Genomic DNA, 24,846 nt, shown 5'->3' on the forward strand with positions numbered 1-24,846 from the left:
CTTCACTCTGCTAGAATCAAAGACTATGAATCAGTGAGAGTGTAGATATGGCTGCCGTAACAAAATACCTCAAGCTACAGTAGCTATCAAAACAGAAAGAATTTATTTCTCTGGGCACTTCTGATCCAGGCAATCACTCAGGAACTCTGGTTCCTTTCCATTTCTTGCTCCACCTTCACCTTGGGTATGGCCAAAGCTGGATCACAGGGCACATCAATGCTCCAGCTCATGGGAAAGGGAAGGGAATGTGGAAGAGCCCCCACGCAGACCCACTGGAGGCACATGTCACTTCTGCTTATGTTCCACTCATAAGAACTCAGTCCATGGCTGCACCTAGCTGCAAGGGAGGCTGGGAGTGTACCCAACTACAGTTCTGTTATAGCAGCAGGACAGATTTGGGAAGGCACCTGCCACTCTGGATTTCATACATTTTTCTTTGCTCCCTCATCCATCCGTATATTCCCTGTAGGGCCAGGCCCTTTTCTGTAGGGGTCCTTCAATCTCAGCTCTTCCTTGGCTGGGTGTCCTCAAGCAAGTGACTCAGCTTCCTTGAGCCTCAGTGTCTTCATCTGTCAAATGAGCACCCCTCTCCCCTCCTGGGGTTGGTTCAGTCCATAACCTGGAACCTGGGGTGTGGCCCAGAAAGCCCAGCTCCTCGGGTGTGGGCAGGAAGTGTTTCTCATATCCAGAGTCCAGTGGGGCTGAGGCCTGGGGGGCCTCCATAATCGGTACCTGCTCTATCTCCTCCACTTCCAGGATGGGCAAGTCCCCAGGGGGCTGGGCCTGGGGCACCTCCTGGGAAGAGAAGAGGCTGAGATTCCTCCCCTCATACCCGCCAATTCTCACCTACCCCCCACTGTCCGAGGTTTCCCCAATCCCCCAGAGGGCCCTGATGAGCCCAGCTTTCTGCTCACCTTCATGTGGGGCAGGCTGAAACTACTGTTGGCAGGATCAGGAACCTTCTCCCAGACCCAGTGGGGTAGTACCTTGTGCCGCAGGTGGACACACCTGGCAAGCAGGTAAGAGTCAGGGCAGGGAATCCAGGCGGCTAGACATCCATGCCCAGATTGTAGGGTCCAGGAACGTCACAGAGCCCCGAAGCATCATCCCCTTACCACATCTCTCCCCAAGCTCAGCTAACGTCCAGCTGCCCTCCCAACCTGGGCAGAGACCCATGTGTCTGACAGCCTCACCTTCCGGAGGTAGCTAGGCTCATGCCACAGCCCGTCAGGAGCAAACCCCATACGAGAAGGACAACTGGCAGAACTTTCCATTTCAGGGTGTTATCTGGAGGGAGGGGGGAGGGGCAGAAGAACATCTGGACACCAGGGAGGTGGGGAGGGGTCAGGTAAGGCTCATGGGTGGAGCTGGGAATAGGTCAGGGAGGTGGATAAAAGGGCAGGGCCTATGAATGGGTAGGGGCTAAGGGTGGGGGAAATCTTGGGGTGGGAGTGGGGCTTGTGAAAAGGTCAAGGTCAGGGATGGGGCGAAAGGGTCAGAGACACACATTGCTTGATAATCCACAGCAGTATTTAGCAGCATCAACATCCCGAAGTCTACATGTCCACCCCCTGAAGTTCAGTAATGATTACATAACCCCCTCCAATGCCCCTCTCTCCGGGACCCCTCCCATGGCAGTCCTGCCCCAGGCCCATACCTGGTAGGTGAAAGCGGAGGCTTGGACCCGGTGGGCCCTGTCCTGCGATGGTGGACGCGGTCACCCACAGCTCACAGGTACCCCAGTGAAGGTCGGGCAGGGTGATGGTCCGGGTGCTGCCACTCACTGAAGGACACACCCAGAGCGGTTGGGGAGGCAGTCAAGTCCCATCTCAGGACCTTTGCACGTGCCATGCTGTCTGCAACACTCTCCCCCAGATATCCACATGGCTCCTTCCTCATCTCCTTCAGCTCTTTGCTGCAAGGTCACCTTCTCAGTGAGGCCTTCCCTGACTGCCCCCGCCCCGCGAGTAAAATAGCGCCTGCTTCACCACTCATCTTCCTTGCTTTATTCTCTATCCACCACTTATCACCATCTGACACACTGCTTAGACCTTATTTACTTTGTCTATACCTTCATGTCCCCCATTAGAAAGTTAGCTCCACAAGGGCCATATTCCCAGCACCTGGATCAGCGCCTGCACATAAAAAGCACTCAAAAATGATATACAGGGGACTTAACCTGGTGGCACAGTGGTTTAGAATCCGCCTGCCAACGCAGGGGACACGGGTTCAAGCCCTGGTCCGGGAAGATCCCACATGCCGTGGAGCAACTAAGCCCGTGCGCCACAACTACTGAGCCTGCACGCCTAGAGCCCACGCTCCGCAACAAGAGAAGCCACCACAACGAGAAGCCTGTGCACCGCAACAAAGAGTAGCTCCCGCTCGCCGCAACTAGAGAAAGCCCGCGTGCAGCAACAAAGACCCAACAAAACCAAAAAAAAAAAACATATAGTTGACCTTTGAACAATGCAGAGGTTAGGGGTGCCGACCCTCCACTCTTTAAAAAATCTAAGTACAGTATAATTTATAGTCCACCCTCCTTATCTGTGGTTCCTCCGGATGCCCAGTTCCACATTTGCAGATTCAACCAAACGCAGATAGTACTGTACTATTTACTATTGAAAAAAGTCATGTATAACTGGACCTGCGCAGTTCGAATGTGTTGTTCAAGGGTCAACTGTATATTTGCGTAAATAAAAGGATGCATGAGTATCATATCCCTCACCTGCACAGAATCCAGTGAAGGGAAATTCACCCCAGACGAGGGGAATACATTTGCATCTCCCGGAACTGTTTTTGTTTACTTTTTAACTGAATTGCCCTTTTTGGTTTTTAAGCCAAGAGAGGAAGCAGCTTTTTGGTTTGTTATAGGATTACAGGAGACATGAATACGGATCAAGATATACTGCCACAGAAAGGTGTCCAAGTGAAATCGGGTGAGAAAAAGAAAGTTGCAAACCATCACGTTCATAAGCTTCAGGGGCCTATAACATAGTCCTCTTTTAATTATAGGTACATGTACACATAAATATATATGATTTTTAACCTAAGGATATCTATGTACTTGTGCAAGGTGCAATCATGGCAAAGTATCTATGTTAAAAAAAAAAGGCTTTATCGGTTAGAGACAAATGCTGAAGTACCCAATTATTTAAGGGTGAAATGATGCCAAAGGCTCTAGAAAAAAAAGGGGGGGGGATAAATTGAAACAAGATTGATACAATGCAGAAAACCATTGAAACTGGATGGTGGGTACACAAGGATTTGTTATACTATTTTTCCAACTTTTTTTTTTTTTTTTTGTGATATGCGGGCCTCACACTGTTGTGGCCTCTCCCGTTGCGGAGCACAGGCTCTGGACGCGCAGGCTCAGCGGCCATGGCTCACGGGCCCAGCCGCTCCGCGGCATGTGGGATCCTCCCGGACCGGGGCACGAACCCGTGTCCCCTGCATCGACAGGCGGACTCTCAACCACTGCGCCACCAGGGAAGCCCTTTTTCCAACTTCTGTTTGTGCTTGAAATTTTCTATAATAAAGAAGTTTAAAATTTTCAAAAAGCACAACTCCTATCTCTATGTTAACGTACACATGGCAAAATATGGAAGCTGCATTGTCCGTATCAGTGAAATGATGAGAATGACGATATACTTGAGTATACTTCAATGTGTCAGTTTTTAAAAAAAGAACAGATAACTTTGGTAATTAGAAAAAAAGGATATTTTTAATTTTTATTATTGTTCTGCTCTTTCTTTTTATTGTATCTATATGAGATGATGGATGTTAACTAAACTTATGGGAATCATTTCACAATATTCGTAAGCCAAACCGTTACACTGTATACCTTAAACTTACACGGTGATGCTGTCAATTACATCTCAATAAAACTGGAGTGGAAAGGGTAAAAAAGGTATTTTAAAAAGGAATTTGTCGGCTTCCCTGGTGGCGCAGTGGTTGAGAGTCCGCCTGCCGATGCAGGGGACACGGGTTCGTGCCCTGGTCCGGGAGGATCCCACATGCCGCGGAGCGGCTGGGCCCGTGAGCCATGGCCGCCGAGCCTGCGCGTCCGGAGTCTGTGCTCCGCAACGGGAGAGGCCACAACAGTGAGAGGCCCGCGTACCGCAAAAAAAAAAAAAAAAAAAAAAAATCATATGTAATCGTACAGTCCCTATTGACATTGTGGGGGAATTTCTTTTCATATTTGTGCCTCTGCTTCACTCAGTGCTGGGTTTATTTTACAAAAACGGAACCCCACAAAGTTTTACAATCCTTTTATCTTTTTCACTTAATAAGATATGACAGGCATCTTTCAATGTCAATAAATATAGATCGGAGTCTCCTTTTTTAATAGCCAAATGACAGTCTATTACGTTGATAGCCACCGGGGTTATTATCCACTAGGGAACCCATGATAGTGTGTGTTCTCCCAGGGGCTGAGAGGGAGCCAAAGGGGCCCATCTGGGGGTAAGGGGAGGGGTAGGCTGATGGGTGGGTCTTGTGGGGGCTGGGAACAGGGGCAGGCGGCAGTGGAGCTCACCATTCATGCAGACAGAAGGCCTGGTCCCACTCTGTGCACACAGGGTGTAGTGGGTGAGATGGCCCCGAAGTTGGTGCCTTGGGACCTCTCCCCACGCTACAGCAGGGGTCCCTGGGGGGCTATCCTGGAGTCGCCAAAGCACTGGCCCTGCCAGGGGTACTGGTGAGAGAAAGTCAGCGGGTCAAGTTCTGCCAGGGTTCCAGGACCCTCCATCCTCCAGCCCCACCACTTACCTAGTTCCTCTCTGAACTTCCAGACGGAGGGGGCAGGGGCCAAGCCCCAAGGAGAGACTGCTGTCACCGTGATTTGGTAGGGCACCCCTCCTTCGAAATCCCCTGAGTGGGGGAGGAGCAAAGACCAGTTAGAGTTGGCTCCCCTCCCCGACTCATTTCTTATTTTGTAGGAATCTTCATTTGTGTCCCCAGAAGGACACCTTGATATAAGAATTTGAATAAATGTAACTGATCTGGGAGGCAACCCCAGAAAACACCAATAGGGCAGTGGGGAAGTGAAGCAGGGAAGGAGAGTCACCCAGTAAATATGTGTTAGAGAACAAGTTCCCAACATGGCCAACCAAGGCTCAGTCCCGCTGGCGAACTCTGTGTGGCAGCAGAGAGCACGATCCTGAGCACTGTCCCACCAGAGGAGGGTGGGAGCTGGGGTATTTATCCATCAACCATCATCAGTCATTGGTAGAGGGCTGCATCTGAGGGGCTTTGATTCCCCGGCACTTCCAGCTGTCCAGGCAGGCAAAATGCTTCAGATCAGAAAAAGCCCTCAGGCCAGGAATGCAGGTGCCAGAGGCTGGGAGATAGTCAAATGCTGGACTATGAGTGGGGCCCTGAAACCACCCATCACAGTAAGTAAGGCTCCTGAAATCCCTTCTCAAAACCTAATGCTGCCATATGGGCTTCCCCAACTGGGAATTTTCCAGAATTGGGGCTCCTCTTCTTTTGTCCATATATACTTATGGGTCTTGGGACTCTGTGTTAAATCTCTCGCTCAACACCTTCTCATGCTCTCCCAAGTTCTTTACACCAAGGACAGACTCCCCAGTGTTAAATCTCCGCCTAGAACTTATTGCTAGACCTGAGACTTGAGTATCTGATAGTCCCATGGACAATTCCACTTGGATGAGCACATGAGGTGCAACATATCCAAACGGGTCCCCAAAATTCTGCTCTAAGACTCCACAACAAGAATCTGCCTGCTTCTCTCCCTTCCTTGGTCCCCACCTGGTCCAGTTCCCACCATGTCCCACCTGGACATACACAGTCCCTTCTCCTGGGTCTCTTACCTCCAACCCTTGCCCTCCCAGTCTGTTCCTCCCACAGCAGCCAGGGGGCGCCTGTAAGCACCTGAGTCAGGACACATCCCTCCTCTGCACAGAACCCTCTGTGGCTCCCACCTGACTCAGAACAAAAGCCAAAGTTCTCCCCACACCCACAAGGCTTTGCACACTCTGCCCCATCACCTCCCTACCCTCACCTCCTCCCACTTTCCCCCTTGCTCATTCCACTCCAGCCACGCTGGCCTCCTCACTGCTGCTCTAACACATCAGGCACAATCCTGCCCCAGGGCCTTTGCACTGTTTGTTCCCTCTTGCTTTTCCCTTAGACATCCTCATGGCTCTCTGTCTCGCCTCCTTCAGGTCTTAGTTCAAATAGCACCTTCCCAGAGAGACCTTTCCTACCTTTTTTTTCTGACATAGCTATCCTCCCTCCTCTCCCTTACCCTGATTTACTTTGCCCCAATTACATTACAGATGTACTTGTTTTTTGTTTCATTGGGTGCCTGCCCTACAAGATGAGGATGGAGATGTTGGTGGGGATGAGAATGGGGATGCTGCTGAGAGGAGAGTAGGGTGATGGTTCAGGGTTTAGCTTCAGGAGCCCGACTATGTGGTTCAAATCCTGGTTCTACCACATACTTGCTGTATGGCCTCAGGTGAGTTGCTTAACCTCTCTGGGCCTTTTTCTTTATCTGTATGATAATAGCAGAAACCTACTTTATAAGGAAGTTTGAATGATTTAATGCTTATGGTAAATGCCAATACGCATCAGCGACCATCACTGTGTACCAGTGTCTAGAACATGGCCTGGCACACGGTAGGTAGTCAATGAATATTTCTTGCATGAATTAATGATACTTGAACACTCTCTTCTGCAAATCCAGCCATGAGTCCACTCTCCAACAGCTGAAATGGGAACCCAGGTGTCCTGGGGCCTCACCTGGCAACACAGCACTGAGGTTTCCAGGAGGAAGCCAGACCCAGTTGAGATCCTCCAGGGGGTCACCATCTCGAGCCCAGTCCACCACATGCTCCTGCAGCCCCCCGGACCCCTGTTGCCAAGTCACCAGCAGATCCGAGCTTACAGGGATGATGCTGACCACCACACCGCGAGGGGCAAAGCCTGGACCTAGAGGATAAGGAGGAGAAATCTCAGCTGTCCACTCGGGAAGTCCCCTCTTGCACCTCCAGGGCATTGCTCAGAGGAAGCTCACGGCCTCTTACCCAAGCAGGCCAAAGAGAGGTTGGTAGGAGGCTCCCAGCTTGTGGCGTTGATGGCGGACACCCCAGCCCACTCCGCTTGAGTGGGGATGGAGATGTTGCAACATGAGGTCTCCTCCTGGATCACCTCCTGATCTTTAATCTGGAACCAGACTCTGTAGCTCACCTGCACGCAATGCCCCGAGGCCTGAGGGATGAGGGGAAGAAGTGGTTAATATCTCCCATTTATCACTGTGCTTCTCAGTGAGGTCACCTGACAAACCAGTCTGTGAAATATTTTTGTTTCACTCTAAGATGAAGAAACCGAGTCTCAAGAGTGGCTCAGTGGCAGAGGTGGAATTAGAATACAGCTCCTGGGCCAGAACTAGGGTGAGGTGAGTGAGGCACTCACCTTGGCGGCAAAACAAGAGGATACCAAAAATCCAACCAAGATGAATTATATTTTAATGCAATATTTAAAAAAATTTTTTTTTATTTTTCAGTATAGTTGTAGTTGAAGTATAGTTGAATTACAATGTTGTGTTAATTACTGCTGTACAGCAAAGTGACTCAGTTATACATATGTGTACATTCTTTTTCATATTCTTTTCCATTATGGTTTATCCGGGGTATTGAATATAGTTCCCTGTGCTATACAGTAGGACCCTGTTGTACACAGTATTTTAATCAATCAAAATTAATGCAGGGATTTCCCTGGCGGTCCAGTGGTTAAGTCTCTGCGCTTCCAATGCAGGGGGCGTGGGTTTGATCCCTGGTCGGGGAACTAAGATCCCACATGAGGCTCGGCGCGGTCAAAAAAATTTTTTTTTAATTAAAAAAAATTAATGCAAAAAAGAAAAACCATGACAAACAAATTATCAAGATTTTAACTAGGACTTCCCTGGTGGCACAGTGGTTAAGAATCCGCCTGCCAATGCGGGGGACACGGGTTCAAGCCCTGGTCCGGGAAGACCCCACATGCCACGGAGCAACTAAGCCCGTGCGCCACAACTACTGAGCCTGCGCTCTAGAGCCTGCGAGCCAGAACTACTGAGCCTGTGTGCCACAACTACTGAAGCCCACGCGCCTAGAGCCCATGCTCTGCAACAAGAGGAGCCACTGCAATGAGAAGTCCGCGCACCGCAACGAAGAGTAGTCCCTGCTCGCCGCAACTAGAGAAAGCCCGCGTGCAGCAACGAAGACCCAATGCAGCCAAAAATATAAATTAAATAAATAAATAATAAATAAATAAAAAAAACAGATTTTAACTAAAGACAGGCAGGATCTGACCATGCACTTATATGACCCTGTCTTCCCTCACCTTACCTTAGTCTGTCTTGTGCAGTTCTTAGGGACTGCAAAATTCCCACTGTTGTATAGAGGAGTAATTACGCGTAGCAAAGAGGATAGTACCCTCCAGAGCGCTTTGGGGAAACTTGTAAGAATATTTGGTTGCCTCAATGATTGGTATTTGATGGGCAAGAGCCAGGGACACTACCCTCTCCTAGAAATAAAAAAATTGTCCCACGTCCCTTGTGCCTTTTGAAGGTCATCCCAACTGGAAACTTCTGTAGATGAAAAACCCTGTCTAATAATTTTAACTGATCCTAGAACCAAACACATTTTGATGTATAAATACAAAACCTTTTGGGACCTGGTTTTAACATTCACTGAATTTTGAAATATCCTGAACATACGGGGACTTTCTAAGCACTTTTTATTATCTATTTCCAGCACAATCTGTGTTCTGATCAGAGAATTTTTCAATGTGCCCAGCATCACCTCATCCCTTTGAAGTCCTTGGAAACCAGCTCAATAGCCTAGCATGTGGATGATTTTGGTAAATGTCCTGTTTGCATATGGAAAGAATGCATGTTCTGATGTTTCCTATGTGAGCCCATTAGGTTGTTTGTTATGCATATGTTCAGATTCTCTGGATCTTGACTTGTTTTTCCATCTGCTTGTTATGAAATTACTTAGAGGGGTATGTTAAAATCTCCCACGACGGTTGTGGACTCTATGGAGTTCTCCTTGTAGTTCTATCGATTTTTACTTTATGTATTTTAAAGCCACGTTATGAGGTACATACAGATTTAGTATTCATATCATACTGGTGAACTGAATATTTTGCCATTATGTAGTAGCCTTATTTCCCCTTTATTTTCTACTGAATATTACAATACACTCTACACGGTATGCTATAATACAATACACTGTATTATACACATTTTAAAATATATGTATATATGGGTTATATTAGCTATGTATTTCATTTCAGTATAGTAAAGGGGCATTACAAAGTATGTGTTATAAAATAGAGGCACGAGGGACGTCCCTGGCAGTCCAGTGGTTAAGACTCTGCACTTCCAATGCAGGGGGCACAGGTTTGATCCCCGGTTGGGGAACTAAGATCCCACATGTCATGCAGCATGGCCAAAAAAGTAAGAAAAAAAAATGAATTCAAAAAAAAAAACAACAGAGGCACTGAAACTGTGAATTAAGGTTTGAAAGCCAGAGAACCTCAGCTCTGCCACGTAGCTGTTGTTTGGTTTGGGGTAGCCTCTCTATGTCTCATTTTCTCATCTGTAAAGTTAGTGAATGTAAATAAGTGTTGGAGGCGAGGACCTGGCACATAATAAGAGCTCTGTAAGTATTATGCATGGTTAAAGTTAGTGATATTAGATTGTGTGGCCCAAGAAAGTATGAGCCCTGTTGTTTTGTCTCTTGCCATATTTACTGTGAGCCAGGGCCTTGCAATGTCTGGAACACGGCAGGTGCTCAGCAGATTTGCATCAGTGAGGACTGTTTCACTCTTGTCTGTCATCTCACAATGCCCTTTAATACTAGCATCAAAGTCCTTAGCATATTCTGCTGTATTTTGTGGAGCTGAGCCTAGTCTTGCTTCTAAATCTTTGCACCTGGTGTCCCCCCGACTGGAACACTTGTACCCATCTTCATGTCTCAGCTCAGATCTCCTAGATTCAGCCAACATTGGTGGAGTCTTTCTCTGTACCCAGCACTATGCCAGGACCTCTCTGAGCATCCCCTCCTTGAAGCTCTGAAGCAACCTCAAGAGGGCAGCATAGTAACCTTTGTCTGTTTATATCATTGTTTTGGGGGGGTTTTTTGGTTTGGCTTGGTTTTTTTTTTGTTTTCTTGGTTTGTTTTTTTTTTGCCCCACTGCTCAGCAGGACTTTCATTTACAACCAGGCACTGAACCCAGGCTCTTGGCAGAGAAAGCCCAGAGTCCTAACCACAGGGAACCCCCTACAACATTGTTTTTTGGTTTTTTAATATTTATTTATTTTATTTATTTGGCTGTGTTGGGTCTCAGTTGCGGCATGCAGGATCTTCGTTGTGGCATGAGGAATCTTTTAGTTGCAGCATATGGGATCTTTAGCTGCAGCATGTGGGATCTAGTTCCCCGACCAGGGATCAAACCCGGGCCCCCTGCATTGGGAGTACGGAGCCTTAGCCACTGGACCACCAGGGAAGTCCTCTACATCACTGTTATTTGGGGTTTCCTGACATGTGCAGAGACATGGTCCTCACAACTCACCTTCCACAGAAGCAGGGGTTCCTGTCCGCCTGGTGCCCCACAGATGTTCCCTGATATCCACACATCTTTTGGAGCTGGCAAGGATGAAAAAAGGAGAGACCATGTGACTAAGTTCTAGCCAATGAGATATGAGATGAAAGATACGTGCAACTCTGGGGTTGTGCTCTTAAAGTGCAAGGGCAGGCTCCCCAACTCCTGGGGTCCCACTGCGCTGGAGTTGTCTTCAATTTTTTTTTTTGCTGTGTGAGCTTAGGAAAGTTGCTTAACCTCTCTGAGGTTCAGCTTTCCCAACTATAAAATATGACAAATGAGAATGGCATGATTGGCCAGACTTCCAGGAGAGGGGCTGAGGGTGTAGGGGTAAGCCCAGAGATCCTCACCAGAGGGTGGTGTCTGGAAGGACAGAATGGGGCTCCACTCGCTCCATAGATCCTCTTCTTCCTCCACGTGACAGCGGCCAGATACCTCATAGCCAGTGGCTAGCTCCAGGTCCTGGATATCAACAGGGGTCAGGGGTATGGATTTCACTTCAGGTTCCAGCTGGAGGAGAGACAGGGGAGAGTGATGAGGCTGAAGATTGAATTGAAAGTACCTGGCCTTATATGTCAATAGGATGACCACTACTGTCCTGCTTTGCCTGGGATCAAGTGGGTTCCTAGGACACAGGGCTTTTGGTTTTAAAATTGGGACAATCCCTGGAAAAAAAGAGACAAGTTGATTATCCTCTGTGCCAGGTATAGCAGTAGGTGGTAAATTCTATTATTAATATTATTCTCATTTTACAGATGAGGAAAACTGAGGCCAAGAGCGGGGAAGTGACATACCCAGGGTCACATAGCTGGTGAGTTCTGGAGCTGAGATTCATACCCAGGCAGTTAGATTGCAAAGTCTGCATCTGAGCATTGCTCTGAATTGCATGAATATTCATAGTGACAACAACTCTACTCTATATCGTAGTGTTTTGCATGAAAAGCTGTAACTGAGACAGTGGGTTATCCCCAATATCCATTCTCCCCTTCTTCCTTTGGAAATAGAACCCTTGAGTATCTGTCAGGAACATGTGTGTCAAGAATAAAGACTACATTTCCCAGTCTCCCTTGCAATCAGGTGAGACCATGTGACTAAGTTCTGGCCAATGAGATATGAGATGAAAAATACTTGCAACTTTGGTGCTGTGCTCTTAAAGTGCATGGGCAGGCTCCCCAACTCCTGGGGTCCCATTGCACTGGAGTTGTCTTCCATTTTTTTTGCTGTGTGAACTTGGGAAAGTTGTTTAACCTCTCTGAGGTTCAGCTTCCCCAACTATAAAATAGAGATCTTAAAAGCATCTACTATATAGGGAGGTTGGTACTCATCAAGATAATCCATGCAGATTGCTTAGCTTGGGCCCTGACGCGTGGCAGGTGCTCAGAAATGTGAGCTGCTTTTATTACTTTTGAGCGTTTACTGAAAACCAGGCTCTGTTCATCATCTGTAAAATGGGTAGGCATAAAACACATCTACCTCAAAGAGTTCTTGTAAGGATTCAATAGACAGCACACAGTAGATGCTAAGTGTCTGCTGTTAACCTCTTATTTTAAGGTTAAGGTAAGCTATTTGAGGATTTTTATTCATTCACAAAAATGTTAGAGGAAGTTTACTGAGTTTCTCAAAAATTCCAAGTGGAAGGAATTCCCTGGAGGTCCAGTGGTTAGGACTCCTTGCTTTCACTACCGAGGGCCCGGGTTCAATCCCTGGTCGAGGAACTAAGATCCCGCAAGCACAACCTCGCGGCGTGGCCAAAAAAAAAAAAAATTCCAAGTGGAATTTGGATTGGGACTGCATGGAATTTATAGATTATCTTGGGGGAACATTTTTTAGCTGAACAAGATGCATGTACAGGCCTTCTGTGAGGAATGTGGACAGACTCCAGGGCCAGCTGAGGAATGAGCTCTGAGCTAGGTGTCTGATTTGGGAATGATGTCCCGGGCCCCGCCCAGAGTAGGGTGGGGGAAAAGGGTCCCTGACACTCACCAGCATCCAGGCCATCTCCTGGCATCTTCGGTAGTAGAACTGGCAGACCAAGACCTTATGGGGTGGCCACATAGGAGGGGCCCATTGGACAGTGGCCTCTAGGGGGTCATCCTCTGAGAAGTCCACATCAGGGTGCAGTTGGGGGGCATCCGGCTTCACTGAGGAAGGGGAGGTGCATTGAGCCAGGGCCTCCAAGACCACCCACCCCACACATAGCAAACCCCCACTCCCGCCTGTTACTTCGGGTTTCGAGGTTCACGAAGACTGGGGGCCAGAGAGGTTGGCCTGCCCTGGCCACCCAGACGAGGAGTTCGTCAGACGTGGTGAGCTGTTCCCGTGGAATGGTCACCCGGCTCTGCCCAGTGGGCACTGCCACAGTCCAGGTTTTGTTGGAATGGCTGTGAGGAGAGATGCGAGAATCGGGGCAGCATACGGTGGGCTGGGCCCAGAGCCGTAATGATAACATATTTTCTGCCTGGGTTCAAATCCCAGTTCTCCTGCTTCAGAGCTGTGTGACCTTGAGCAAGCAACTTAACTTCTCTGTGCCTCAGTTTCCTCATCTACAAAACGAGGGTGATAAAATTGCCTCCTGAGGGACTTCCCTGGTGGTCCAGTGGTTCAGACTCGGTGCTCCCAATGACCACGGTTGGATCCCTGGTTAGGGAACTAGATCCCGCGTGTCCCAACGAGTGTGCCGCAACTAAGACCTGGCACAGCCAAATAAATAAATAAATAAATGTCTTTTTTAAAAAGTGCTTGCTGAAAGGGCTGAATGGGGAGGGGAACAATGAGATGAGAAATGGACCGCATTTAGAACAGCAAGTGTCAGGGGCACAATACATGTTACATGAGCATTGGTTATTTTGTTTACTGAGCACCTATTACGTATACGCACATTGACTTCTACGCAACTGTTCACTCAGCAAATATACACTTCTGTTGTAGAAGCTGGGAATAGGACTCTGACCAAAGCAGGCAAGGATCCACTATCCGGAGCTGGTGTTCCAGTGGGGGAGGCAAATGAGAAACTCGTAAATATATAACTGATGGTGGTATAAGCGATACAGAGAACAATAAAGCTGGGTGAGAGGGATTCAGTGTGATGATAGGATGAAGAGTGACAGTGCTATTTTAGGAAAGGTGGTCAGGAAAGCTCTCTGATGAGACATTTGAATAAAGGCCTGAAGGATGTGGTGCGGAACAACGCAATACCTCGGGAAGAGCATTTTAGGAAGAGGGAGCAGCTGGTGCAAAGGTCCTGTGGCCAAACTGTGCCTGGTGTTTTACGAAGAACAGTGAGGAGCAGGCTTGTCCTCTGGAGTAGAGTGAGTGAGCGAGAAAGTGGGAGGAGGTGAGGGCAGGGAGGTGACAGGCAAATTATACAGGGCCTGATGGGCTGCAGGAAGGATTTCGGCTTTTACCCTGAGTGAGGTGGGAGCCCTGGAGGGCTGTGAGCTGGGGAGGGACATGCCCTGATTCAGAAGTTCACAGGTGCGGGACTTCCCTGGTGGTCCAGTGGTTAAGAATCCGCCTGCCGATGCAGGGGACAGGGGTTCCAGGCCTGGTCCGTTAAGATCCCACATGCCCCGCAGAGCAACTAAGCCCGCGAGCCACAAATACTGAGCCTGTGTGCCACAACTACTGAATACTGCGCGCCTAGAGCCTGTGCTCCGCAACAAGAGAAGCCACGGCGATGAGAAGCCCACGCACCGCAAAGAAGAGTAGCCCCCAATCGCCACAACTAGAGAAAGCCCGCGCACAGCAATGAAGACCCAACGCAGCCAAAAATAAAATAAATAAATAAATTTAAAAAAAAGACTCCGTGCTCCCAATTCAGGGGGCCCATGTTCGATCCCTGGTCAGGGAACTAGATCCCGCATGCCGCAACGAAGATCCCACATGCTGCAACTAAAACCCAGAACAGCCAAATAAATAAAGAAATATTAAAGAATAAATAAAACAGAAGTTCACAGGTGTCCTCTGGATGCTGTGGTGGAGAACAGACTGTGGGGCTAAGGGTGGAAACCGAGTCCAGGGAGGAGGTGACCGCACGGTCCAGGCCAGCGATGATGGGAACTGGACTATGGTGGGTGCTGAGGAAGTGAGGAGTGCCAGATTCTGCATAATGTAGAAGGTAGAGCTGGCAAGGCCTGCTGTGGGTGACAGAGAGAGAGAGAGGAGTTGAGGACATCCCGAAGGGTTGGATTTCGAAGGTTCAAATCAAGGCCTTCAGAAAAAAACAACAAAAACACATGTGTTATGTTATGTTGCTGGTAGGAACATAAAACGGCGTAGCTGTTGCAGAAAACAGTTAGGTGGTTCCTCAAAAAGTTAAACACAGAACTGCCATATGCCCCAGCCATCTTACTCCTAGGCATATACCCCAAAGAACTGAAAACAGGACTCAAAAACGTGTACACATTATGTTCAGAGCAGTGCTAGTCACGATCGCCCAATTGCAACTGCCCAACGGTGGAAACAACCCAAATGTCCATCAACAGATGAGTGGATGAACGTAGTATATCCATACAGTGGAATATTGTTCAGCCACAAAAAGGAACGAAGTTCTGATTCGCTACGACATAAATGAACCTAAAAACATGCTAAGTGAAAGAAGCCAGATACAAAAGACCACATGCCAGATACAAAAGAAAGACCACATGCCAGATACAAAAGACCACATGCCAGATACAAAAGACCACATGCCAGATACAAAAGAAAGACCACATGCCAGATACAAAAGACCACATATGATCCCATTTATGTGAAATGTCCAGAACAGGCAAATTCAGAGACAGAAAGTAGATTAGTAGTTGCCAGGGAATAGGAAGTGACTGCTGTTGGGGATGGAACTTCGTTTTGGGGTGATGGACATGTTTTGGAACTAGATAGAGGCACTGGTTGCACAACATTGTGAATGCACTCAATGCCACTGAACCGTTCACTGGCAAATGGTTAATTTCATGTTATGTGAATTTCACCTCGTTAAAAAAAAAAGGGGAAGACCTTCTCTTACTCCCTCATCCTCTACCAATTTAAAACCCTAGCCCCCGCCCCTCTTCTGGACATGGGTGGTGGTGATGGTTGCACAACGTGACTGTACTTAATTCCACTGAACTGTACACTTAAAAAAGGCTGAGAAAAAAAGTGGTAAATTTTATGTGTATTTTACCATCGTTAAAAAAAAAAAACAGCCTCCCATCCCTGTTCCCATCTTCAAATGTTCCTTTCCCTCTCCTCTCACTTAGCCAAATTTGAAATGAATTTGTGTTTCCAGGTGTGATTCATTGTGAAGCAACATCAGTCACCCCCTCAGAATGTGGGCTCCACAAGGCTTTCTGTGTCTCTTTCACTGCTGCATCCCTGGCACCAGACCAAATGATCTTTTCATATGCTCAGAGAGGTTAAGCTATTTGCCTAAGGTCACACAGCAATAAAAACAGCTTCTAATCATTAAGCATTTTCTTTCCCAAGTGCCTAACTCATTGAATTCTCAGAACCAGCCTTGAGAGGCAGGTTCCATTATTATCACTACTTGATAGAGGAAGAAACAGAGGCTCAGAGAGGGAAAGTGACTGGTCCAGGGTAACACAGCAAGGAAATGAGGGAACCTGGAAGTGAAGGGCTTGAGAGTGGTGCGGGTGGGCAGGACTAATGGGTCCTCTCAACCTGAGAAGTCTAGAACCTGAGTGGTCACTCTTCCAAAGCCTCTGTTTCCCCAAATCACTCCATTGTACTCACTACTTCTGGCTCTGGAGGTACAGCGTGGAAGGGGCTCCCAGGTCCCCAAGAGGCTCCCATGAGCAGTTCAAGTCGCCCAAGGGTCCAAATCCATAGCACTGCAATGGCCCAGGGCTGCCTGGAGAGGGAGGAGGGAGGGTCCGAGGGAAGGGGGTCAATTCCCCCAGCCGCCCTCACACCCCAGAACTTGAACTCCCCCCACCCCTTACGGAAATGATCAGCAGGAAGGGGGCGTTGGGCACCGCTCCCCAGGCTTCGGGCATAACTCCTCCCCTCCCTCTACCAGCTACATCCTGTTACCACCCGAAGAGCCCTTTCCCCTACCACCCCCCAACCCCGGACCCTGGCTCCCACCTCGCTGCCGCCCATTCCCCAACTCCTCTCATCGCCCGGTCCCTGTCCCGGGGGGGAGCAGAGTGGCATCCGGACCTTTGTCATTCATTCCAAAAAATTGCGGTTCACCCTGGAGGATGTGCGTTTCCGCGGAGCGCGGCGGCAGAGCGCCGACACGAGTTCGCTCCGTAACTCACCCTGGGGCCGAGTCCTGCAGAATAGCAGCATCAACAGAGGCAGCAAAACCAGCTTCGGCCGCCGCCGCGGCGGGAAGGGAGCGGCCCGGGTTCCCCGCATGGCGTCCCCGCGCCCCCAGTCCGGCCCGGCCCTGCCCGGCCCAGCGCTGCAGCGCCGCCCGCTTGTCTCTCGGGGTCCAGCGCCCGAACAGCAAAGGGAAGCGGAGCCGCCCCTCCCAGCCGCCTCCGCACCTTGCGCTTCGGCTCCCCGCCCCTCCGCTGCACCGGAAAGTCCCTCGCGGGGGCTGAGGAGGGGTAGTAGGGGGTGGGCGGCGCTGAGGCGTGGCCGAGCTCCGCAGACACCTGCCCCTCCCCTCCCCCAACAGGCTGCCGAGTCCTTTGGAAGTGTTTATCTTTGGGGTTGGAGAAGGTTCTGATCCGTTCTCCCCACTGAGCTTCCCACCCCAGGATATGAAGGGAACCCAGGGGTCCCTCCACCAACCCTGGGGTCCGCAGCTTTAGAACCCCCAGCAGGCGAGGTCGGAGGAAGAGGGGCTGGCAGACAGGGGGACGGGAGCGGGCAAAGGCTGGAATGGGGTGGTGGTATAATTGGGGCTGGCAAGGGGACAGTGGCCACAGTTGGGACAGGAGAGAGTCACAGTTTGGGTAAGGGTCTCAGTGTGGCCAGTTTGGGTAGAGTAGGGGCATCCTTTGCAGCAGGAGACGGTATAGGACAGGAAAGGCATGATATGGGCTGCGGAGAGGTCAGGGTCAGGGTAGGGTCAGGATAGGCAGGCTGCTCAAAGGTCAGGATTGGGTGGGAGGACTCTGTCCAAGTCCACAGTGCCTGACCTCTGAGACTCGCTGATGAATGAATGCATGAGGGGCCAGAAACAGGTGCCCAGCTGGATACCGGTTAGGTGGATGGCGGGGCTGGGGCGTTCACCCTGGTGCTCCCTGGCTGCCCAGTTCCCCTTCTAGCAGAGGCTGCTGATTTCATCTGTCAAACCCAGAGTCCAGGCTCCTGGCTGGTCCAGCTACTTCTCTGTTCTTGTGACTCAGCCTCCTGAGTAAAGACTTTGATTCCATTCAGGCCTGGGTTCCCGCTTTGATGGGCTGCTTACTCAACCTCATTGAGCTTGACTTTCCTCTTCTGTCATATCTTTTCCCCTACTGTTTATTTACTGAGGACCTGATGGTTAAGAACATGTGTTTGGGAGCTGAACTGACCGAGCACCAATCCCATTATCATCTCTCAGCTTCCGTTTCCTTGTCGGCAAAACGGGGATAATAATAACTCCTACCTTCCAGGGTTTTATACAGAGTAGATGATTTAATTAATACCCATTTTAAAAAAAACACTTAGAATAGTGTCTGGCACATGGTAGGCACTCAACTTTGTCCTAATCTGTTTTCACTGAATTTTGCCGCTTAACAAACCTGCAAGATACAGGGGCTGTGCCTCCCTTTTTTTTTTTTTTTTTTTTTTGCGGTACACGTTCCTGTCACTGTTGTGGCCTCTCCCATTGCGGAGCACAGGCTCCGGACGCGCAGGCTCAGTGGCCATGGCTCACAGGCCCAGCCGCTCCACGGCATGTGGGATCTTCCCAGACCAGGGCACGAACCCGTGTCCCCTGCATCGGCAGGCGGACTCTCAACCACTGCGCCACCAGGGAAGCCCTGTGCCTCCCTTTTGCAGATAAAGAGGATCAGGGGAGGAAAGCAACTTGGTAGGAGGGTCACCTACTAGGTGGCAAATCTAGCCTTGTACTCACGACACCCCTCACACTCCCTTCCCTGAAGGCTTGGAAAGCACGTTAGTTTCGGCTTCTGAAAGGCACGTCCCAGTGTTGTGCAAAGAGCAGCCTTGCCTAATGCAGGGCACAGGGCTCCCAAGTAGCAGCAGACTTCTAGCTGGTGTGGATGGCTTGCTGCCCCTCCCCCATCCGGCTCCCCCAGCCTTGACACAGCTTTGAGGGCCTGGCCCATCTCCCCAGCTGCATGTGGTGGAGGAGGGACTCTCCTGCGCCAGCCCCTCATCTCACCTCTGTCCCTGGCTCCTTGGACCCATCTTGTGTCCTGTCAATGCCCCTAACACACACACAGCACCTCCCCAGCCTCACCCATAGCTTCATAGACCAGGATGTCTGACCGTCTCCACCAGGAGCCCCCACAGGTGAAGATGACTGCTCGGATGAATTCACGGCCGCAAAGCTTCACTCCGTAGGGTGCTGCCTGGGCCTCTGTCCACAGCTCCCCAGCCAGCACCCCCATGGCCAGCAGCAGCAGCAGAGGACGTTTGGCCATGCTGGACAGGGCTGCCTGAGATGTGAGAGGCGGCACAGCAAGGCAGCTTCCTGTGGTTGGTGCCGCCACCGCCTCCTGGCCCCCCATTTATACATCTTAGCTCCCCCCTCTTGTCATGCCTGTCATGGGGGAGCGAAGTGACCTCCTTTATCTCCACTAGCAGAGAGGAGGCAGGCACGCGGCCCCCTCCACCCCTCCAGCACTGACCTTTCCCGTTTCCCGGACCAAGCGATAACCTTTCACCAGGGATGCGGTGACGCGGTCCAGCTCACTGTCATCTTCAACAGAGAGAGGTGAGAAGGCCTCCACTTAGCAGAGACCAGGAACCCAGACCCCCACCAGACCGGGAGAGAGGGCACAGCCAGCCCCCCATCACCACCATACTGCTAGGGTCCCAGGCCTTCTCCATAATAACAAGAATAATGAGTGCTTACACAGTATGCACTGTGGGGCCAGGCACTGCTCTAAATATGTATATTTGTTTAATTGATTTAATCCTCCCAACAGCCTATGATAATAGTTCTCATTTGAGCAAGTCTCAGAATCTCCTGGAGGGCTTGTTAAAACACACATCACTGGGCCCTATGTGCAGAGTGTCTGAAAATCTGCATTGGCAACAAATTTCCAGGCCATGCTAATGCTGCTGGTCCAGAAACCACACTTTTTTTTTTTTTAACTTTTTATTTTATATTGGAGTATAGCCAATTCATAATGTTGTGATAGTTTCAGGTACACAGCAAAGGGCCTCAGCTATACATACACATGTATCCATTCTTCCCCAAACTCCCCTCCCATCCAGGCTGCCACATAACATTGAGCAGAGTTCCCTGTGCTATACAGTTGGTCCTTGTTCAGAAACCACACCTTTAAGAGCCACTGGACTATGAGACTAGGACTAAGACTGTCTCCAGGTTACAGGTGAGGAAACAGAAAAGTGACCTAAGGTGCCCAAGATCAGCTAGTAAGTGGAGGTGGGAGTTGGGGTTCAAACAGAGCCTCTGGTTCCAGAGCTCATGCTCTCCAAGGGAAAAAATATTTTTTTTAATTTTTATTGGAGTATAGTTGATTTACAATGTTGTGTTAGTTTCAGGTGCACAGCAAAGTGAATCAGTTATACATACACATATATCCACTGTTTTTTTAGATTATTTTCCCATATAGGCCATTACAGAGTATTGAGTAGAGTTCCCTGTTGTATACAGTAGGTTCTTATTAGTTATCTATTTTATTTATAGTAGTGTGTGTATGTCAGTCCCAATCTCCAAATGTATCCCTCCCCCCAGGGAAAATTTTTAAGGATTAAAAAATACTCTTGGGACTTCCCTGGTGGTGCAGTGGTTAGGAATCTGCCTGCCAATGCAGGGGACACGGGTTTGAGCCCTGGTCCGGGAAGATTCCACATGCCACAGAGCAACAAAGCTCATGCACCACAGCTACTGAAACCCGCGCGCCTAGAGCCCATGCTCCCCAACAAGAGAAGCCACTGCAATAAGCCCGCGAACCACAACGAAGAGTAGCCCCTGCTCTCCGCAACTAGAGAAAGCCCACGTGCAGCAACAGACCCAATGCAGCCAAAAATAAAGAAGTAAATTTATTTTTTAAAAAATTGTTATGGGAACAGAGTTTCAGTTTCGCAGATGAAAAGGGTTATGGAGATGGATGGTAGTGATGGTTGCATGACCATGTGAATGTACTTTATGTCGTTGAACTGGACACTTAAAATGGTTAAGAAGGTACATTTCCTGTTATGTGTATGTTACCATAATTTTAAATATAATTTTTAAATGTTTAACTAATATCATATACAGAGAGGAACTGTCGTGTGCTGGGCAATGTTTAACAGTGGGCTTTCCGGATACAAATGAACTTATTTACAAAACAGAAATAGACCCACAGACAGAAGACAAACTTATCATTACCAAAGGGGAAAGGGGTGGGGGAGGGATAAATTAGGAGGTTGGGTTTAACATATACACACTACTATATATAAAATAGATAACCAACAAGGACCTACTGTATAGCACAGGGAACTATACTCAATATTTTGTAATAACCTATAAGGGAAAAAATCTGAAAAAGAATATATATATATATATACACATATATATAAATGTGTGTCTAACTGAATCACTGTTCTATACACCTGAAACTAACACAACATTGTAAATTAACTATGCTTCAATTTTTTAAATAATTTTTAAAAATATTTCTTTATTTATTTATTTGACTGCACCAGGCCTTAGTTGCAGCATGCGGGATCTTTAGTTGTGGCATACGGGATCTAGTTCTCTGACCAGGATCGAACCCGGGCCCCTTGCATTGGGAGCACGGAGCCTTAGCCACTGGACCACCAGGGAAGTCCCTATACTTCAATTTAAAAAAAAATAAATTATTTTATTTTATTTATTTTTGGTCGCGTTGGGTCTTCATTACTGCATGCGGGTTTTCTCTAGTTGCTGCGAGCGGGGGCTACTCTTCGTTGCGGTGCGTGGGCCTTTCATTGCGGTGACTTCTCTTGCTGCAGAGCACAGGGGCTCTAGGTGTGCAGGCTTCAGTAGTTGCGGCTCGTGGGCTCTAGAGCACGGGCTCAGTAGCTGTGGCACACGGGATTAGTTGCTCCGCGGCATGTGGGATCTTCCCAGACCAGGGATATCCCCTGCATTGGCAGGCAGATTCTTAACCACTGCGCCACCAGGGAAGCCCCCTATACTTCAATTTTTAAAAATATTAAACAATAACAAAACAAAACAAGTAAACCCCAATGGGCTCTCCGGAAAAAAAAAAAAAAAGGCCCTGATTTATACCAGTTATAGGTTTCTGGTCAATTTCAAGCTACCAGCGTGATATCAGTGTGATGTTGCCAAATTCCTGAAAAGGTAACAATCAGTTTTCACAAGTCAGTATAAGCCGGCTCCAGGACACCACCAAAATGTGAAAAACATTGCAATTTGCTCAATTTAAAAAATAATGATTTTTTTAAACACCCATGTCATCATTACCCAGATCAAGAAGAAGGACAGTGCCAGCACCACAGATGTCAACCCCCCCAACCCCGCATCCCCAGTCACAATTTCTTCCCTACAGAGGTAGCCACCATCCTGACTTCAGCCATCACCACTTCTTTGCTTTTTATTCGTTTTGTTTGTTTGTTTGTTTGTTTTTCACCGTGCCACATGGTTTATGCGATCTTAGTTCCCCAAGCAGGGATTGAACCCAGACCCTCTGCAGTGAAGGCTCGGAGTCCTAACCACTGGACCGCCAGAGAATTCCCTGCTTTGAATTAGTTTTGACACCAACCTGGGCATCTCTGAAACAGATAACTGAATCTCTGAAACATAACTGAGTCTATTTCTTTTTTTTTTCCTTTTTTTTTTTCATTCTAACAAATTGAACTTTTTATCAAAGTTCATACAGATCTGGGCACATACAGAAAAGTGCCCAGATCATCAGTGGACACCTGGAAGAATTTTCACAAACTGAACACACTTCTGCATCCACCCCTCAGGTCCAGAAACAGAACATTCCCAGCCTCCATCCAGAGCAGGGAAATTAAACTCCACCGTCTGGGAGGAGGAGTATGGAAGAATTTGTGGATATATGTTAAAACTATACTAACTAATAAATGCTTTGAGTGAGATGCTTTGAGGCTATGCAAAGATCCTGTTTCCTGTTCCACCCACTGATATTAGCATTCATTGGTGGAGCGTGTGCATTTGCTATTATTTATTATTTGGAATTCTTCTGTAAGGAAGAGTTGTTTCATCTCCATTTATTTACTTGTGCAATTATTTGTTTATACCAATATGGACTCATGAATAGTTATTTTTATTCTTTGGGTTAAAATTCAATACTATTATTATTTATTTCACCACCCAAATTGTTCCAGCTTTGGCCATTGGGAGCTCTTTCAATTGGTCTCTGCTCTAAGCATTTTCTTTCAGGCACTGCTCTTTTGACATGACTATCTCTCTCTGTCTCTGTCTCTCTGTCTCTCTGTCTGTCTGTCTGTCTCTCTCTCTCTCTCTCTCTATATATATATATATATATATTTTTTTTTTAAGTACTTCCTTACTGTCTGGCACCACAAGATGTTCCAGGCTCATGTTGCATTTCCCCTGCCCCAGTCCTAGTATCAGCCATTTTCCCAAGGAGCCTGTGTTCCCTTTACTGGAGAGTGGCATTGAGAAGCCAAGACCTGGATGCTGAGTCTGCTCATTGCTACTGAGGGTGGGAGTTGATGTTGTTGCTTCTGGGCCTTCTCAGCTGATAGCATCACTTAAAAAATATATATATTGAGGTAAAATTCATATGAAATAAAATTGACCTTTTTTTTTTTTTTTTTTTTTTTTTGCGGTACGCGGGCCTCTCACTGTTGTGGCCTCTCCCGTTGCGGAGCACGGGCTCCGGACGCGCAGGCTCAGCGGCCACGGCTCACGGGCCCAGCCCCTCCGCGGCATGTGGGATCTTCCCGGACCGGGGCACGAACCCGTGTCCCCTGCATCGGCAGGCGGACTCTCAACCACTGCATCACCAGGGAAGCCCAAAACTGACCATTTTAATGTACATGCATGTTCATAGTAGCACTAGTCACAATAGCCAAAAAGTGGAAACGACCCTGATGCCCATCAACAGATGACTGGATAAACAAAATGTGGTCCATCCATGCAATGGAATATCACTCGGCCTAGAAAGCAACGAAGCAATGACACATGCTACAATGTGGGTGAACCTTGAAAGCATTATGCTGAGTGAAAGAAGCCAGACACCAAAGGTCACATAGTGGATAATTCCATTAATAGGAGATGTCTGGAATAGGCACACCCATAGAGACAGAAAGCAGACTAGTGGTTGCCAAGGGTTGGGAGGAGGGAGGAAGCACGAGTAATTCCTACCGGTATGTCTCTGGGGTGACGAAAACATTTTGGATCTGGACAGAGGTGGTGGTTGCACAGCATTATGAATATACTGAATACCACTGAATTGTTCACTTTACCACGGTTAATTTTATATGTCAATTTCACCTCAATTTATTTATTTATTTGTTTTGTTTTTTGTTTTTGGCCACACCGTGCAGCTTGTGGAGCTTCCCCAGTGAGGGATCGGAACTGTACCCCCTGCAGTGGAAGTGCAGTCCTATTTAATTATTTATATTATATATTTTTAAATTTCACCTCAGTTTACAAAAACCAACAATAAGGGCTCTGGTGATGGGCAGAGCGGGGTTCGAATCCCATGTCTGCCTAGTTCCTGCTGTGTGACCTTCGGCAAGTCACTTAAGCTCTCTGTGCCTTGGTTTCCTCACCTGTAAAACAAGGAGGATTCAATGAGTGCGTCAAATTCTTAAAACAGTCTGTGGCATGCAGTAAGTGCTGTTTAATTAAATGTTATTTCTTTTTTTTTAATTTTTATTTTTATTTTGGCTGTGTTGGGTCTTTGCTGATGCACGAGGGCTTTCTCTAGTTGTGGCGATCGGGGGCTACTCTTCATTGTGGTGTGCGGGCTTCTCATTGGGGTGGCTTCTCTTGTTGTGAAGTGTGGTCTCTAGGCGTGCGGGCTTCAGTAGTTGCGGCACATGGGCTCAGTAGTTGTGGCACACGGGCTCTAGAGCTCAGGCTCAGTAGTTGTGGTGCATGGGCTTAGGTGCTCCTCAGCATGTGGAATCTTCCCAGACCAGGGCTCGAATCCGTGTCCC

At 48.3% G+C, this 24,846-nt stretch overlaps 2 protein-coding genes across 3 annotated transcripts; both read right to left on the reverse strand.

Annotated features, from left to right (window-relative positions):
* Positions 1-82: 82 nt before the first annotated feature.
* On the reverse strand, positions 83-17,146 carry IL27RA (interleukin 27 receptor subunit alpha). 2 transcript variants are annotated; one of them, XM_004277428.3, is made up of 14 exons: positions 16,869-17,146; positions 16,339-16,456; positions 12,838-12,995; positions 12,598-12,755; positions 10,965-11,124; positions 10,585-10,658; positions 7,050-7,233; positions 6,766-6,954; positions 4,768-4,869; positions 4,535-4,693; positions 1,658-1,783; positions 1,194-1,287; positions 915-1,008; positions 83-795 (listed from the first exon to the last, which is right to left on the reverse strand). In XM_004277428.3, exons 1-14 carry the CDS (start codon positions 16,966-16,968, stop codon positions 541-543), a joined length of 1,971 nt encoding a protein of 656 aa, XP_004277476.1. In that variant the 5' UTR covers positions 16,969-17,146; the 3' UTR covers positions 83-540. The 2 variants fall into 2 exon arrangements, with proteins under 2 accessions (XP_004277476.1, XP_049563676.1); XM_049707719.1 differs by lacking the exon at positions 16,869-17,146 and having other exon boundaries at positions 12,838-14,750.
* Positions 17,147-18,938: 1,792 nt separating this feature from the next.
* RLN3 (relaxin 3) lies at positions 18,939-19,649 on the reverse strand. Its single transcript, XM_033400718.2, has one exon. It carries the CDS (start codon positions 19,239-19,241, stop codon positions 18,939-18,941), a length of 303 nt encoding a protein of 100 aa, XP_033256609.2. The 5' UTR covers positions 19,242-19,649.
* Between the last annotated feature and the right edge of the window lie 5,197 nt (positions 19,650-24,846).

Source organism: Orcinus orca, chromosome 3 (genome assembly GCF_937001465.1).
Source record: "Orcinus orca chromosome 3, mOrcOrc1.1, whole genome shotgun sequence".
In the NCBI taxonomy this organism is placed as follows: Eukaryota; Metazoa; Chordata; class Mammalia; order Artiodactyla; family Delphinidae; genus Orcinus; species Orcinus orca.